The 17,627-nt window shown below is 50.6% G+C and overlaps 1 protein-coding gene across 2 annotated transcripts in view; it reads left to right on the forward strand.

Annotated features, from left to right (window-relative positions):
* PRKCB (protein kinase C beta) overlaps window positions 1–17,627 on the forward strand; it is a 267,227-nt gene that overhangs the window by 194,015 nt on the left and 55,585 nt on the right. For both annotated transcript variants that reach the window (XM_036460211.2, XM_036460210.2), the window contains exons 6-9: window positions 6,432–6,588; window positions 7,951–8,085; window positions 11,883–11,979; window positions 17,470–17,616. In XM_036460211.2, the coding sequence (XP_036316104.1) occupies window positions 6,432–6,588; window positions 7,951–8,085; window positions 11,883–11,979; window positions 17,470–17,616 (536 nt within the window). The remainder of the gene's footprint in view (window positions 1–6,431; window positions 6,589–7,950; window positions 8,086–11,882; window positions 11,980–17,469; window positions 17,617–17,627) is intronic.

Genomic DNA, 17,627 nt, shown 5'->3' on the forward strand with positions numbered 1-17,627 from the left:
ACCACTCTCTACACTCCTTCAAGGCCATCTCACAGGTCAGCATGTGCATCTTGCTGTCACTGGCTCACTGCTCTTCCTTTATCCAAATCAGCAACAGGTGTTCTCCTCCTCACCCACCTTTGGTCATGGTTTCTTTCACTCTCCCTGTAACATCAGCACTCCAAAGGCCTCTTCCTGTTTTCCCCAGCAACAAAGGCGTTCTCTCCTTGGTTTGTTGCCTGAGACGCTTTTTGTCGTGCTGCGAGTCAGCCTGAAAGGGCAGTCAGGAAACCGAGTTTGCTTAGAAAACGGAGACATTTTTTCTGTGGACAGCTTGGTGGAGAACTGAATTGTTTGAGATGGGAGATGTTTGAGAAACAAGGCTTGACTATTATAGATACAGAGGGCAAACTGACGGTGGCCAGACTGGAGGGGGTTGGGGGGTTGGATAAAAAATGTGAAGGGATTGAGAGGTACAAAGTGGCAGTTACAATGCGGTCTGACATGGAAAGCACAGCGTGGGGTACATAGCCAATAACATTGTAATAAATAGCTACTCATAGTGCCAGGTGGGGACTCGGAATATTGAGGGCAACACTTGGTAAAGTGTATGAGTGTCTAACTATGCCATATACCGGAAACTAATATAAAATATACTGAATGTAGGAAAGGAGCTCTTCGGAGAAACCAAGATGGCGGCATAGGTAAACACCTAAATGCAGCCTCACACAATAATTTCAAAAAAATACAACTAAAATATACAACTAAAATACAAAATGGACATTATTCAGAACTACAGGAAAGGTGACTGACTGGAAATTCTACAACTAGAAGGAAAGAGAAAACCAGGAGGAAAATCAGAGGAGCTGTAAAAGCCTAAGGTACGGAGACACGGTGCATGCCAGGAGAGGATGGAGCCGGAAAGGAAGGGGAGGCTCAGTGCCTGGCTGGTGTTCCCAAGTGGCATTCCCAGAAGAAGAGAGAGAGCAAGATACCGAAAACATACTGGACTGTGCTGAACCCCAGTTCTGACAGCACTGAACCCCAGTTCTGGGTGAGACCCTGGTGAACCAGACACATAAGGAGGGAGTCTGGGCTATAAGGTGGAAACTCAGGGGAGTGGCAAAAGGCAGTCCCGGAGGCATGCACATTGTGCGCAGAGGACAGACTGTTGACTGTGCTGCTGGATTGCCCTAGTGGGAAGGACACAAAAGCTCCAGACTGCTCTGAACCCCACTTCCAACCCCACTTCCAACTGCACTGAACCCCAGTTCCAGGCTCATTGGTGGAGAGCCTAGACCGTTTGGTAGTGGGTGAAACTCAAGGGCACCTTTCTCTCAGAGGTGCTTGCAGCAAGTACCGAAGGATACTGAGGAACACTGAAACTCAGGAACCTCATAGGGCGGGGGCTGACGGAAGCCAAAGCTGTAGACTCCACCCTGAAACTCTGCCCCATCCAAGCTGAGCACAGAGACTTTTGCAGTTCTCCAAATCTAGTCAAATAAGGCTGTCTCCTGGCATAGACACAGCTGATCCTCACAGCCAATTGGCCTGGAGGTCAGTTCCTCCCAGTGATACCAACAACAATCAAGACTGAACTACAACAAGGCTGTACACACAGTCCACAAAAATAGTCACCAAGATTGTCCACCTCAGGTAACTGGGAGACTGACCCACTGAACCATATAGGACACTTTAGCACACAAAGCCACCCTGCCAACTCAGGGAAGCAGCGAAAATGCCGAGACAAGGAAACAGATCACAAACGAAAGAAATGGAGGACAAAAAGCGACTGGATATAGAGTTAAAAACCACGCTTATAAGGTTTTTCAAGAATTTCCTAGAAAAGGCTGATAAAATAAATGAGACCTATGAGGATATGAAAAGGGATCAACTAGAAATAAAGAATTCATTGTCTGAAATAAAAAATACTATACAGAGTCCTAAAAACAGAATGGAAGATTGCAGGAATCAAGTCAAAGATTTGGAACATAAAGAGCCAGAGGACACACCTCCGCAGAAGCAAGAAGTCAAGAGAATCCAGAAAGTCGAAGATAGTGTAAGAATCCTCTAGGACAACTTCAAGCCAACCAACATCAGAATTATGGGGGTCCCAGAAGAAGAGAGAGAGCAAGATACCGAAAACATACTGGAAGAAATAGTGACAGAAAACTTCCCCCACCTGGCGAAAAAATAGACTTACAAGTCCAGGAAATGCACAGCACCCCAAACAAAAGGAATCCAAAGAGGACCACACCAAGACACATCATAATTAAAATCCCAAGAGCAAAAGACAAAGAGAGAATCTTACAAGCAGCAAGAGAAAAGCAGGTAGTTACCTATAAAGGAGCACCCATACAATTGTCAGCTGATTTCTCAACAGAAACCATGCAGGCCAGATGGAAATAGCAAGAAATATTTAAGGTAATGAATAGCAAGAACCTACAGCCATAAATACTCTACCCAGCAAAGCTATCACTCAGAATAAAAGGCCAGATAAAGAGCTTCACAAATAAAAAAAAGCTAGAGGAGTTCATCACTGTCAAACCAGAATTATATGAATTGCTGAAGGGGGTTCTTTAGGAAGAGGAAGAAAATAAAGATAAAAATTACGAACAACAAATATGTAACTATCAACAAGTGAGCCGAAACCGGTTTGACTCAGTGGATAGAGTGTCTGCCTGCAGACTGAAAGGTCCCAGGTTCGATTCCGGTCAAGGGCATGTACCTTGGTTGCGGGCACATCCCCAGTAGAGGGTGTGCAAGAGCCAGCTGATCGATGATTCTCTCTCATTGATGTTTCTAACTCTCTATCCCTCTCTTCCTCTCTGTAAAAAATCGATAAAATATATTAACAAGCGAAACTAAAAACCAAGGGAATTAAAAAACCTGATGAACAGTATTAATTGGTGAATATAATAGAACCAGAGGTATGGAAGGGGAGTGAACTGACGAGTCTCAGGGAAAAGGGGAGAGGGGTGTGTGGGACGAGACTGAACATAAACTGTGCACCTATGGATGAGGACAATGGGGGGTGGGGAAAGGGCAGAGGGTGGGGTGGGAACCTGGTGGAGAGGAGCAATGGAGGCAAGGAAAAAAAAATGAGGAACATTTGTAATAATATGAGCAATAAAGATTTATTAAAAAAATAAAATATACTGAATGTCAACTGTAGTTTGAAAATAAAGGATGATTGGGCTGTGCAGAGGAAGTGCTGGGCAGGCGGGGCTTCCTTTGGCTGGATTGGAATGGAGAGGGGCCAGGATGAGGATGGATTTACCACGTTTGGCTGCAGGTTGTCTGTCATTCTCATGCTGCCTCTTCCAAACTTATTTGTGTCAGGATCATATCGGAGGGACACTCTTCAGCCCTGAGATGTATCGTGATAGTTATACACTGAGATCTAAATCCCAAAGGAGAAAGGAAGCCACCGTTGTTAAGCCTCTGCCATGTGCTTCACATTCTACCTTAACCCTGATAATCAGGGTAACCATACAATTTACCCTCCAAACTGGGGCTCCTGAGAGTAAAAGGACAGCAGATACAGATGGAGGCTGTTATGCCGGACAGGCCTGTGTGTGGCCGGCCAGCGGCCTCTGAGGTGGGTGTGGTTTTATCGCATTTTGGAGGCAGGGCCATGAGGCTCAGAGAAGTTCGAAGATCACCTTTAGTGATGTTAATGTAAAAATCCATTAAAACCTGTAAAGGATTTTTGTGAGTTTTTTTGAGCCAAACTATGGACACAGTCCAGGAAGCAGAACCTCAACAGATTGAGATAATGCTCCAGAGAAGGGCGGTTTCTCATCTATTTTTATACATTGCAATCAAAGGAGGGACATAGGTGGGTTACATGAAATTCATTGGTGATAGACTAGAGAGGTGGGAGAAAGCAAAGCTGGGGAAACCCCTGGGATTGGATAAAAGGTAAAATGATAGACACATGCTTAGGTGGATGCAGGCACAATTACATGATTACAATCAAGGAATTGGTGGTCTCTGTCCTGGTGCCCAGGCACATCAGGTTGTGCCCCAAGGGGTCTGAAAAAAGGGAAGTTACCCAGACATTTCAAGGGTATGTTACCATAGATGCAAAAAGACAGATAGGCTCGGTTAAGGTAAAGGTTGACCTTGTCAGTGAAGATACCGGCCCTGCCTGTGCAGCTTCCGACAGGATAGATGTGTCGTCCTGGCTCCCAGCCACTGGCAGGGCGAGGCCTCTTGGAAGGCCCAGGAGAGGAGGCTGTGTTCTAGGGCAGCGATTTTCAACCTTTCTGTCCCGCGGCACATGAACCAGCTACTAATATTCTGCAGCTCACCAAACATACTACATAGTTTGTGCCTACCTGACAAAAAATAGGTGTAATTTTGATTCTTTCACACCGACTGGCTATTGTTACATTGGCTGTTGTCACTTTTTATGTGACAGTCTAAGAGAAAAGAGGGCAGTGGCCAGGCTAAGTTGTCAGATATTGCGGGTGTTAAACATTCTGTGGCCACCGGCGGAGATCCTGCTCTGTGGGGAGATTGCACGGCATCCTAAGAAATTGTACCAGGTCTGCCCTGTGCCTACCGTGTGCTCCATGCATGAGCATCACCGGGCCCTTGTTAGAGAAGCAGGAGAGCAGGTCACTCCGGACTTACTGAATGGGAGTCTGTCAGAGGAGGGGCGGGTGTGGGATTCTGCGCTGCATGCCGGGGTTTGAAAGGCACTTCTGGAAGGGGTCAGAGGCAAAGGTCAGATGCATATCCTCAGGAAGAGAAGCCACTGCTTCATATCAGTTCATTCAGAAATGGTTAAATCTCCTAATAAAAATGGACACATGTAGTGCAGGTGGGAAGGCAGTGAGTAATAATAAAATAATGAAATAAAATGATGAAATAACTAGCATGTATTGACTATTCCCTAGGCCCCAGATTCTGAGCCAAACATGTATATTCTCTATCTGATTGTACTCTTCTAACGACCAATGAGTGGTGCATTACCTCCATTTTACCAGTCAAGAAGCTGAATTCAGGGATGTGAAGAAATGGTAGGGAAGATGCAGATTCTGGCATCCTGCAGTCCTGAATCCACACACTGTATAAACTGGCTCCTGTGCCATTAGCGATCAACTTAATGTTGCATAAATTTGGTTTTATGCCTTCTTTGGGGACAGGATCAATATCGTATGTTGTCCCTTTTGTCCCCTGTGCCTAGCAGAATGACTATACACAGTCGGAACTTGCTATGGAACTGAATCAAAGGAAACAGTTTGCTCCCGGTGCAGGAATGAGATGTAAGATTGGGGGGTACTGAGACTGAATTGAGAAAGTGGTGTCATTTCTGGGATGACAAGCTCCAGGTAGGAGGTAGGTGATAGGTGGAAGCACAGGATGCAGGAAGGAACAGGGTGCTTTACCCCCTCCTGTGCAAAATTCTGATTTAATGTGTTATTGTACTTTTGGGACAGTTATAAACAGTGTTGAATCATGGCAGTGGTCATGGATATCTATCTCATTCCTGAGCTTAAGGGATTGCATTTATCATGAACTGTGGTGCGATTATTTCAGATAGCGTTTATTCTGTGAATGAAGTCCGCTATTTCTAGCTAACTGCAGCGATCTGTGGTTTTCCCATTTGCCCTGTAGCTATGATGTCTATTTTAACAGTAGGTTGTCTAAGATTGAACCATCTTTGCATCCTTGCTAAGAGTCATTATATATTAGCCTTCTGGTAGGTAGCTTAATTCAACCCAATATATTACTTTGGATTTTTCTCTCATAAGTGAGATGGTTGGCACTGTATCCTTAAGATCTGTACAACTCACAGGATCTACACCATTTCCATTTTCTCATCTCCTTCCCTTGGTGACTAATGCGCTTCTTCCTGTTCCTCCAGCCTGATGTTGCCAGCACCTGCACTGTTACCCTCTGTTCCTTCCCTGCTCTTATAGCCTTCTTTATGCAGTGCTCTTGATTGAGGGTGGAGCCAATATCTTTCCAGCCTCCTCTCGTGTTTATAGCAGCCCTGTTCCCAAAGGCCAAAGGTGGGAACAGCCGAATGCGGTCAGCGGAGGAGTGGTGAGCTGGTGGTCCGTCCATACCACGGGCTGTTAGTCAGCAGAAGGACAGCGCTGCTGCTGCAGCACGGGCGAGCCTTGAGAACGTGGTGCTCACTGGAAAACGCCTGCCTTCCCGTGGCCTCTGTGGAAACACGCTCAGAGAGGCGACAACCAGTCTTAGGGGCGGAGGGGAGAGTGGAGGGAGTCAGCAATCCATTTTACCAATGCAGAGCAGAGCCCTATCTCGTCAGTGCGTCTCACTTCGCGTGCATTTTATTTTAATGAAATAAGATCCATTAAGGGAGTGTGGTGCCAAGAGCCCCCCACAGGCTCAAAAGCCACTGCCCGTTGGTGCTTAAACGTTCTGGGCGCTGACAGTCCTCATGCTGAGAGTGCTTTCTCTCTTTCCAGTCAGAGATGCTAAAAACCTTGTCCCCATGGACCCCAATGGCCTGTCAGATCCCTACGTGAAGCTGAAACTCATTCCGGACCCAAAAAGTGAGAGCAAGCAGAAGACCAAGACCATCAAGTGCTCCCTCAACCCCGAGTGGAACGAGACATTCAGATTGTAAGTTGAAATTATTGCAGCCCAGCTTGGGGTGGCCCCGGAGATGGGGAGTTCCTCTCCCAGCTGTTCCCTCCCTCTCTCCCTCCTTCCCTCCCTCCCTCCTTCCCTCCCCCATTTCTTCTCCTACTCTTTTCTTCCTCCTTTTTTCGCCTTCCATCTGCATTTTTGCATTGCAAGCCAAGTAGACATTGAGCCCACTTTTTTAATAGAGTTGAGAATGTCTGTGGTGTGGGGAGTGGGTGGCATATAAAATTGTGTGATGCGTTGCTAGGTGAAGGCAAGTTGTGGGAAGCTCAGGGTCTCGCAAACCCATAGGGTGTGGTGCTAACCTCTCCAGGGCTGAGTTTATGGAAAACGCTGGGCCTGCGCCCGCTGGGCGCTCCTGCCGGCTTCCACGGAGGGTCTTTCCTGGCCGGTGCTCCGAGAACCCGGGATCGTTTATCGCCTCGCCTGGGCCAACAGGAGCCGGTGATATCGGCCTATGCTTACTGAGCACATACTACGTATAACAAGCACCGTATAAGTAACCTGGCTCCGTTGGCCATTTCAGCCCATTTTACCAAAGGAGCTTACAGAATGTGCCCCAAGTCCCACAGCAAACAGCGGGGGGTCGAGGGGGGAGTTAGCCTTTGACAGTGACTTGAGAAGCTGCGGGCTCAAAGCATGATTCCTTGAGGGCAGCCTCGTTCCCTCTTTCCTCTCTCAAAGCCAGTCTCGGGGCCCATCTCCGCCTCAGCGAGGGAGAGGCCTCAGAATATGCATTTCCCCCAGACTAGCACCTACGAGACTCTCCAGCCATTTCCCCAGCCTCTCCTATAACCCATATGTGTGCTAACACCCACACAATTACACAACGACACTGTGTTTCTTTTAAAAAAATGTATTTTATTGATTTTTCACAGAGAGGAAGGGAGAGGGATAGAGAGTTTGAAACATTGATCAGCTGCCTCCTGCACACCTCCCACTGGGGATGTGCCCGCAACCATGGTACATGCCCTTGACCAGAATCGAACCCGGGACCCTGCAGTCCGCAGGCCGACGCTCTATCCACTGAGCCAAACTGGTCAGGGTGATACTGTATTCCTTATAGTGACTCTGTCCACAGGTTTCCAACCACCACGCGCCCTGGTGAGACAGAGGGAGGCAGAGGAGTCGCTGCGACTGCGCCTCCCAGTGCGCAGGCCTCCCTGAGCCACAGGCTGTCAGACAGAGGAGGGCCTTCCTCACGGGGTGGAAACGGGATAGGTTTCTTCCAACAGCGTGTACTCTTCAAAAGGGCCCCCTGCGGGCCTTGCCCTTCTGCACGTTTCATCTGCGTGCGAGGTCGCGGCCGCCGGCACTGACCCCCGTCTCTCTCTGCAGCCAGCTGAAGGAATCGGACAAAGACAGGAGGCTGTCCGTGGAGATCTGGGACTGGGACCTGACCAGCCGGAACGACTTCATGGGCTCGCTGTCGTTCGGGATCTCGGAGCTGCAGAAGGCGGGGGTGGACGGCTGGTAAGGAGGGTTGCTGTGGGAGCCGTGGGGCAGCCGGGCCGTCAGACGTGGGCCGCACTGCCGCCCTTTCCTCCTGCCAGTGCAGTCCCGGCGCAGAGTCAGAGTGGAGGCTGGAGATTGGATTGGCCTCACAGATGTGTTTTATTTGGTCCTCGTGCTGAAAAGAAAGAAAAAGAATTAATTGCCAATATTTTAAAAGTCAAGACTTCCCATAAAAATCTGGACGTAGTTCTTGAAAAACCAGGAAAATCTGGGCACACTGGGCCAATCCAATGAGAACAGTTGATGCGTTAATGTCCCCTTAGACAGGATTCAGTATTTGCCACAGTCCCCACCACTCCCTATTGTCTTACACCAGCCCCACTTCACATGATTATGTGACCAAACTGGCCCCATGGCTGCTACAGCAGCCCTCACAATTTACCCCCCAGATGTGCGCAACCATAGCCAGACCTGGACCCCTTTAAGAAGTCTCCTTCCCAGGACTGGGGCCACGCCTGAGACTCGCTGGCCGGGCAGTAGCATGTCTCTTTCAGCTGGGCTTTTGCCTGGTCCCTTCCCAAGGCTAAAGCTCCTTGCCAGTATTCCCAACAAGGAGGCTGGGCAGCCTCTGGGCAGACGGTCCCACATGGGCTGTCAGTGTGGGGAGTGGTAGCTGCAGCAGCTCTGGCTTCTGGACAAGAAACCCTCGAATTTCTGAGTGGCCTGGGGCCTTTTCCGTTACCAGTGAAAGTCAATCAAACTCAAACTGGTTTAGCAAGAAAGGGAACCGATCCCAGGACCCGCTTGCAAATGCCTTGTTTCTCCTCCTTCCGGCCAGGGCTTCCTCAGACTCTGTAGGCACTGGGTGTCTGCTCCGTCTGTCACAGGAGGCATGTGAGTGGACAGACGTGCTCCGCGGAGCTGGTTCCAGAGGGGTAGGCCTTGAGGAGGAAATCAGAGAGCGGTCACGGCGTGAGTAGACAAGCCAACAGGACAGAGCCCAGGCAAACAAGAAAAGAAAATGATCAGGAGCCTTAAAGCACAAATGGTTAAAACACGATTCTCACGAGGAGACTTTGTCAGGGCTCCCCTAGCTCACAGGGAACCCGGAGGCGGAGCCGCTGGCCCGGGGGGTGTGTGTGTGTGTGTGTGTGTGTGTGTGTGTGTGAATAGGGGGAAGGCTGACATGGCTGGGAGTTGGAGGAATCGGCCGCTGAGCAGCAGTGAGCTGCTGCACCGAGGCTGGGCGGCAGAGCAGCTGGGGGCTCCGGCGGCAGAGCAGCTGCCTGGCCGCCAGTCCGTCTGAGTCCGGTTCTCCTCGGCTCCTCATCTTGTTTACGCTGTCTCCTCACCTCCTCCTGTGTCCCAGAGGTTCGTCTGCGTTATTGTTGTTTTCCCCCAAACAATCGGCTCTGGGGTTTGTGTATCAAGTCTGCGCTTCTTTTCCCCCTTCCTGTAGGTTTGTTTTGTGGCCTTTGAATTTCAGCTGAACACTTTGCTAATGTGTTTTTCCTCTCTTAACCTCTTTGGTGCTTTAAAAACAACGAACAGCCCTAACTTGTTTGGCTCAGTGGATAGAGTGTTGGCCTGCATACGGAAGAGTCCCAGGTTGGACTCTGGTCAAGGGCATGTACCGTGGTTGCGGGCACATCCCCAGTAGGAGGTGTGCAGGAGGCAGCTCATCAATGTTTCTCTCTCATCGATGTTTCTAACTCTCTATCCCTCTCCCTTCCTCTCTGTAAAAATCAATAAAATATATTTAAAAAGTTAAAAATTAAAACAACGAACGGGCTCTGGAGGGAAGGGACTTCTCCCAGTGCTGGCACGTTGCATTCTAGCTGTCGCTGCTTCCTCTGGTGTGCAGGTGCCGTGTTCATTTCCTTCCAGCTGCTCCCACAGGAGCCCTCTCCGCCGTGGGCAGACCCCAGGGCCTCCTGGGACTCCGATGGTACCGCACCCACACAGGCCAGGTTTCTCCCAAACCCACACCTTTCACCACAGGAAGCGCCCATGGCTTCTTGCCGTATCCAAATGCCAGCGTCCCGCCGGCTAGGCTTTGGGGCCACTCTTCGGTAAAACAAGGGTGACTTGGTTAGGAGCCCTGGGTCACTGGGACAGCTGCTCTGTCACTAGGACGGCCGCTGAGTGACTGGCGGAGGCCTCGCTGGAGGCAGGGCTGGCACAGCTGGGCTGCCGCTCGCCCACTGCCTTAACGAGGAGGTGGCACGGCGCCGAGCCTTCATTCTACCGACTGCGTAGACTTGGCACCATTGAGTGGATATGGTTATCTTTTTACAGTCCCTGGTCCTTGAAACCAGTGACATTGGCCTCATTTCTAAGAGAGATCAAGCGTCCTTTCAAAGTGAATTTATTATTAAAAAAAGAAATAACTTAGTGAAAATGATTAGTTGATAATATCCAGGTTTATTGAAATCCACGAAGGTGAGAAAAGTTTGCCCACCCCCCTCCATGCCTCTTCCTCTGACTTTGTGCAGGTTTCCAGAAGCCCCTGCTGTGTCAGGGCACCCTTCTGACTTCTGGAAGACACGGTGCTCTCTCTGTTTGTTTTCCGTTTGGAATCAGTGGGAACTCTGGAGGGGAGATTGAATGTGAAATGTGGAGGCCCTGCTGGCGCCTCGGCCTGGAATCACCGAGCCGGATGCTAGAAGCTGCCTGGGATGGTCTGTGGACGGAGAGGAAGATTGGTTAGGAGGCCTCCTTCGGGAGAGGCGCTGTGGATCTTCCCTTACTGCCTGCCTGCCGGTGCCCTTTTCCCTCCCCGTCTCCTCTCACCGACCTCTTGGTGGTCAGGGAAACGGGAGCATCGGGTTTACTTAATGACGTCACTATCAGTGATGCATGACGGTGTCTGTTACTGAACACGTGCCAAGTGCCAGGACTCTGCTCATTTTTCGTGCATCATCATGTCTTGCCTTCACAATGATCCTACGAGGAAGAGCCTTTTATTCCATTTAAAGATGAGAAAAGCCAAGACTCTGAGGGCCTAACCAGCTGACTCAAGGGGTCCTGGAGACAAAGGCAGGGGTGGGATTTGAACAGAGACAGCGTCCGACTGCAGGACTGGTGCCCCTAGCCACGGAGGGACTCTGTTCCGCTAATCTTTGGGGGGCAGTCATCGCGTGCCCCGTGCCAGGACAGTATGCTGCAGCGTGCATGAAAGGAGAGGGCATCAGTGCCGGGAGAGGGACGGGAATGGCACAGAGACCTTCAGAGTGCTTCCAGAACAGAAATCCCCCAACGGGCAAACAGTAGTGCCAACTTGCTGTATTGAGTGATATAACTAAGACAGTTGAGGGGGGAAAGAACGAGAGTATGTTACATCCTGTAAGCACAGAATGTACATTTTCTGGTGTCCATAGAATAGTTACAAAAATAAAAATATATAGCATACCTGGCTACACACACAGACACAGACATACACACTGAGAGAGACAGACACACACACACACAGACATAGACACACTGACACACACACAGATACAGACCACACACAGACACACCCACACACCCACACCCACACCCACACACACACAGACACAGACACATACACACACAGACACACACACACACAGAGACACAGACACACACACACACACATACAGGCCACACACATACACAGACACACAGGCACACGCACGCACGTGCGCGCTCGCACACGCACACACACACACACACACACCCCAGGACAAACCCATCAGCATGCTGGAGTAGAGCTTTCCCAGGCCGCCTCCCCTGCTCTGCCGATGGACAGGGCTGCGCAGTCACGGATGCGTCCTGGCCTTGTCTGCCCGCAGGTTCAAGCTGCTGAGCCAGGAGGAGGGCGAGTACTTCAACGTGCCTGTGCCGCCGGAAGGAGGCGAAGGCAACGAGGAGCTGCGGCAGAAGTTTGAGGTGAGCGGGCCCCTGCCTGCCCCGGGGAGCCGGGGGCCGGGTGTTCTGGGATGTGGTTGACCCGGGGTGATCGTGACACAGCGGCAGAGCAGTGGCGTGTTTTGGAGGCTGAGCCGGGAGGTTTGCGGAGGGACAGAGTCTGGGTTGGGTGTTGGGAGGTGGTGCTGCCGTGTGGAAAATGGAACTGACTGTGCTGGGGGCTCCATGAAATGCCCGTGGGCGTATCTTCCAAAGCACTCGTACCCTGACCTTGGCCCCGACCTTGGGCTCTAGTGCTGGCTCTGCTTCTGCCTCTGACAAACCCCTTTCCTTCTGCAGGGCCCAGTAGACCCTATTTCCATCTGCCCGAGAGCACCTGGGTGTAGATACATCCCAGTTTCACAGAGAAAGCGTTTTGGGAAGATGGGCTTGAGTCCTTTCATTCTTTGTGCACTGAGGGTTTTTAAAGTTGTTCCGTGAGGGAAAACATGATTTTGTTCATGTTTACCAATTTTAGATAAGCGTTGACAGCCTACTGACTGAAAAAATGTACAGCATAGCTAGAAAAATAGGTCGCCACCACTGCTATCCATCAGAAACCTCACAAGCAAACGAAAAAACGCAGCCAGGGAACGTCCTTTGGACGAGAGGCCCTGGCACTTTGGGGATGTGGAGGGACATCAGCTTGTCTGGGGCATGGGGGCCGCGTCCCTGAGGAAACAGCAGCGGGAGCTACCAAGTAAAGAGGGAGCACACCGTGCACAGGGGCAGCATGTGCAAAGGCCCTGTGGTGGGGCGGGGCGGGGCAGGGCAGCCGCTACCTGAGGCCGACCACCAGGCACTGTCGGAGGGCAGGGAGAGCCAGAGGTGAGCTCAGGCAGGACTGCGGAGGGGGGCAGGTCCAGAAGGGCTGTGCTGGCCTTAGCGAGGAGTTTGCCTTTTATTTCAGGAGCTGTTAGTTTTTCCCCGAATCTGACAGAAATAGCACCCATCTCTTGAGCCTGTGCCCTCCGCACAACCTGGCCTGTGGGGGCAGTCCTGACCCAGTGGGATATCCTCTCCTGGAAACCGGTGGTATGAGCACGCTGGCCTTGAGCTTACGTTGAACTTGGTAACTGGGGTCATTCCCGTACATTTGGGTCAAGGCCAGAAGAGCTGATGGGCAAACTTTCCACCCAGCAGAGCTGAGAACGGGACACAGTCTGATAAAAGCAGTCCTTCAGAGACCATTGCTCTCTCCGTGCCTCACCTGAAGATGAGTTCATTTGCTGTGTTAAGATGTATTATCACTGGGGTGACAGAACACCAGGCAGCATTTCCTTGAGTAAAATGAAGTCGCCATTTTGCAAGATGATGTCTGCTGTCCTCGGGTGGAAGGAACCCAAGGAACACGTTCCGACATGAGCAGAACATGTGCCGGGCCAGTTCCCGCTTGAAGGACGGTTGTTTCGTCTGCGGCTCCCGGCAGGAGCCCGAGCACTGTGGCTGCCGGGTTATCATCACTGGGGCCAGAGCTGTTGCCTACAACGTGTTTCTGACAGATTGGAAGGTGTCCTCAGGCACACAGAGGAGTTTCAGCCGACCTTAAACTTGAGAAATGTAATCCCTGTGCAATAACCAGTTAGCACCAGAATGACTCGGACATTATTTTTGGGTCTCTGATCTGGAAATTCCGAGTGATGGTAAAGTCAAGCTGCTGGAGTTGGGGTAACAGAACGTCACAGCTGGGTGTGTGGGGTGCAGCGACCACATGTGGTCCATTTCAGAAGGTCAGAGTGGGCTCTGGGTGGCCTTTCTTCTGATTGTGGGCTTGCCAATGGGCCAGGGAAGGGAAGGCACCACTTTGGGTGCTCAGAATGGGTTTTCTGGGATTTTTCTAAATAATCTCTTAGAGTTTTTAGATTTAAACATGCGGACTGTGTGCCGTGTATTATTTTAAGAGCTTTAGATACATTAACTCGTTGAGTTTACTCATTTTGAATGGTAGATGCCATCCCCAGCCTCATGTTCCTTTCCTCAATGAGGCCCAGAGGTTCTGCCACCTTTTCACACCCACACTGCTCACTGCCCACCCCGTGGGCCCCCAGCAGGGACTGTAAGGGCTGAGCGAAGGCAGTTTCTCCGGAGGGGGGCCTAGAGGCATACAGAGCAGGGGGACAGGGATGTGCAGGAAGCAAGGGCTGAGTGCACATGCTACAGCCACGTATGCTGTGGGCCACCGGGGTTTGTCTGCTGGGAACTGGACACGTGCTCAGGTTCCCAGTGGAGGGGCAGGAAGCTGAAGTGTCCACTTGCTCCCTTCCGTTCTCGGCTGAGGGCTGCTTCCGGGGAGTAACTCGCCAGCACTTCCCACTCGCCCTGCCAGTGGGCTGTGTGCTCATGCACCGGGGAGAGGAGTGGTCCACCGGGCCCTGCAGGACACCTGGGCCACTCCGGCAGCGGAGCCATTCTGTACCAGGGGTTCAGAGCCAGGCTGCTTGGCTTTGAGCCCCAATTCTGCCCCTACCTTGCTGAGGGCTGTAGACAAGTTACTTGATATCTCTGAGCTTTTGACTCTTCAGCTGTCAACTGGGGACTTGGCACTTCTTGCCTCATAGGCTGCGGGAGGGTTGACTGAGATAACGCATTTAGAATGGCATCTGGCAAGTCACAGCACTCAGATGTCAGCTTCCCCGTTGGAATAAAGCTCGCCCAGAGTGCTCCGGGCTCGGGAAGGGCTGTGTGTGGGTCGGAGCATCTACAGGGCCTTCTGCCTCCACATCTGGGTCCGGGGCCTGCGGAGCTCCTTGTAGGGGTGGGGGTGGCTGAGGAGCCAGCTTACACCAGGACAGGTGTTAGTCACCCGAAAGGAACCCGGAAGCTGCCGAAGCGCCTTCACTCTCCCCTGCGCGGCCGTAAACAGCACTAACTCAGTCCTCGCTCCGAGCGCTTCCAGTGCTCGCTTTCCCCTGAGCGCCAAGTTCCAGGCCTCTGAGCCACAGATGTGAAAAGGCAGCCTTAGTGCACCTAAGATTTATGCATTTCACTCTATCCACCTCAACCTTTAAGACATTAAAACGAAAAAATGGTGGATGTTTTGTCATCATGACAAGCAGAATGCTGGTAGAACCACCTGTAAAGAAGCCCTACACCTGGCAGTTTTAAGGCTCGAAGGAAGGGGGAATCTCACTGACTGAAATCAGACTAGCCACCTCTTCCCCGCTTCCACTCACACGCCAAAGTTTCCCCTCCTCCCCTTCCCATCTCACTGAAAAGCGCCACCACCCTCCCAGGTACTCCACACAGAAGTGGAGCTGTCCTTCACGCCTGACCTCCCTCACCCGGTCCCTGTCCAGCCCTGAGAAGTCTGTCTCCCACGTCTTTCCCTCCACACTGCAGACACTGAGTCAGGCCTGCCGTTTCTCACCGTGATGACTGCAGTCACTTCTTAAAGGTTTCAAACTGGCCTCCTCTGAGTTCCTTCCCTAAACTGAGAGTGCTCTCCCCAGGGCCCTGTGAAATCCTGCTGTGCTCACATCAGCCCAGACTTCTTGATAGTGTGTGCAAGGCTTTCTCAGCTCCTGGCTGCCTCCCAGGCCACGTCTGCCTTGCCTTCAGTGCTCCAGCCAGACTTTAGTCCTTTGAGTGTGTCTTGTTGTTGGCTCAGTAAAGGCATTCTGCTGCTGACTCCAAATTCTTTACCTGGATAACTCCTAAATACATTTTGTGCAGAGGACCCAATTCCTGCTGGGATGCAAATTCTTTGAGCATCTGTATCTGCTTTGCTTCCTCATGGAGCCTTGGGATCTAGGGCAATAACTGGCATGTATTGATAGCAGGCACTCAGTAAGTATTTCTTGAATGATATTAAACCCCATGGAAAATTTTTTGTTGCCTCTTTGTCTAATAAAGACAAGTGAGTAATGCAACAATAATAATGTCTACCATCCATTGAGCATCTATAAAGTGACAGGAATGGTGCTGAGAATGTTGTGATACATTATCTCATGTCATTAACTCATTTTCTTGGGAAGGGAACTGAGATTTAGAAAGCAAATGCAAGTAAGTGCCTCTCTGTGGAGGCGGGCAGTCCTCGTGGATCTTGTGTTCTAGTGTGAGGAGAAAGACAATAAGTTAAGAAACAAGTACATATCTAGTTTGTAAGGTGGTGATAAGTGAAATGAAGAAAAAGTAAATAAGGGGAGGGAGATCGCTGAGAACTATTTCATGTCAGGCACTGGGGGAAGAGCTTTCTCAGAGGTGAGGTAGCTCTGGAGAAAGACCTCCAGGTGCAGGAGACAGAAAGTGCAAAGTGAAAAGAATGTGTTTGGGGCTTTCAGAGAACAGCAATGATGCCATGTGGTCATAGCAAGGAGAAGGGGCTGAAATAAGAGGGTGAAGAGGAGCCAGGTTTTCTGTGGACTTTTCCTGTTTCTCTGACAGAGACAGGAAAGTCTGGGGTGTTTGGTGGAGGAGTGTTGTGAGCCAGAATTACATAGCTTGTCCACTGCCAGAGTTGGGATTCTAAGCTGAGCTTTTAATGCCACAATTTTCTCACTCCTAGAAGCAATCCAGTAACAAGGCCCTGGCAGCTGCAGGTCTTATCTCTCCTTGTTCCAGAGCATTTGCTGCCATATGAGTCATTATTTTACTCCTCACAAAAGCAGGTCCCTCCCCCATTGCACTGAGGACAAACATGGGCCTTACCCATCCATTTATTCATTTAACCAGAAACTATATTTGTTGTCAGGGAAACTATGGAGAATGAGACATAGTCTGTGCCCCCACTGTTTTCAGTGTGCCTGGGGGAAAAGTAAACAGCCAGTTATCATCCAGTAAAAATGGGAGGTGAAATGAATGAAGGGAGCAAATAGGAATACCTAGTTCAGACACAGGGAATCAAGGAGAACTTGCCTGAGGAAGTAAAACTGGGGTAACATTGATAAAAGAAGGAAGGAGAAAGAATAGCCATCCATAGAGAAGCAAGAGCATGTGCAAAGGCCCTGAGGTGGGAGGTGAAAGGATGAAGCTGGGTTGCAGGGAAGAAGCACTCAAGGAGTGATGTGGTGGGAGAGGCAGGTAGGGCCCAATCATGCTGGGCCAAATTGGCCAGTACACGCTCCAAGGTCTTTATCCTAAAAAGGAGTCACCACTGAAGCATTTTAAGCAGGTGGTGACTCAGTTGGGTGTGAGGAAGTGGAAACTTGCTCTGGCTGCATGTGAAGCCCAGTGTGGAGGGAACCAAGGTGACTGTCCAGGTGAGAACTGATGGCAGGTGATGTTGGTGGAGATGGAAAGAAGATGAATTCTAGAGGCCACGAGGAGGAAAAGGTGACTGCTCCTGGTGAGATGTGAGGGCTCCAAGAGAAATGGAGGTGCCAAGGATGGCCTCCAGGTTCTGGCCTTGCAGAGTGGGATGTTGGCCATGGTTTTCATGGGACAGGGTTGTGTGAGTGGCAGGAATGTCTATATGTGTCTTCCTACAAAGGCATCATCAAACTTTAACGATGTGTCTTGTGTTTCCCCCTCCAGAGGGCCAAGATCGGCCAGACACCCAAGACTCCAGAAGAAAAAACCACCAACACCATAGCCAAATTTGACAACAATGGGAACAGGGACCGGATGAAGCTGAGTGATTTTAACTTCCTGATGGTGCTTGGGAAAGGCAGCTTTGGCAAGGTACAGTGTGG

The sequence above is a fragment of the Pipistrellus kuhlii genome, unplaced genomic scaffold (assembly GCF_014108245.1).
Source record: "Pipistrellus kuhlii isolate mPipKuh1 unplaced genomic scaffold, mPipKuh1.p scaffold_m20_p_31, whole genome shotgun sequence".
In the NCBI taxonomy this organism is placed as follows: domain Eukaryota; kingdom Metazoa; phylum Chordata; class Mammalia; order Chiroptera; family Vespertilionidae; genus Pipistrellus; species Pipistrellus kuhlii.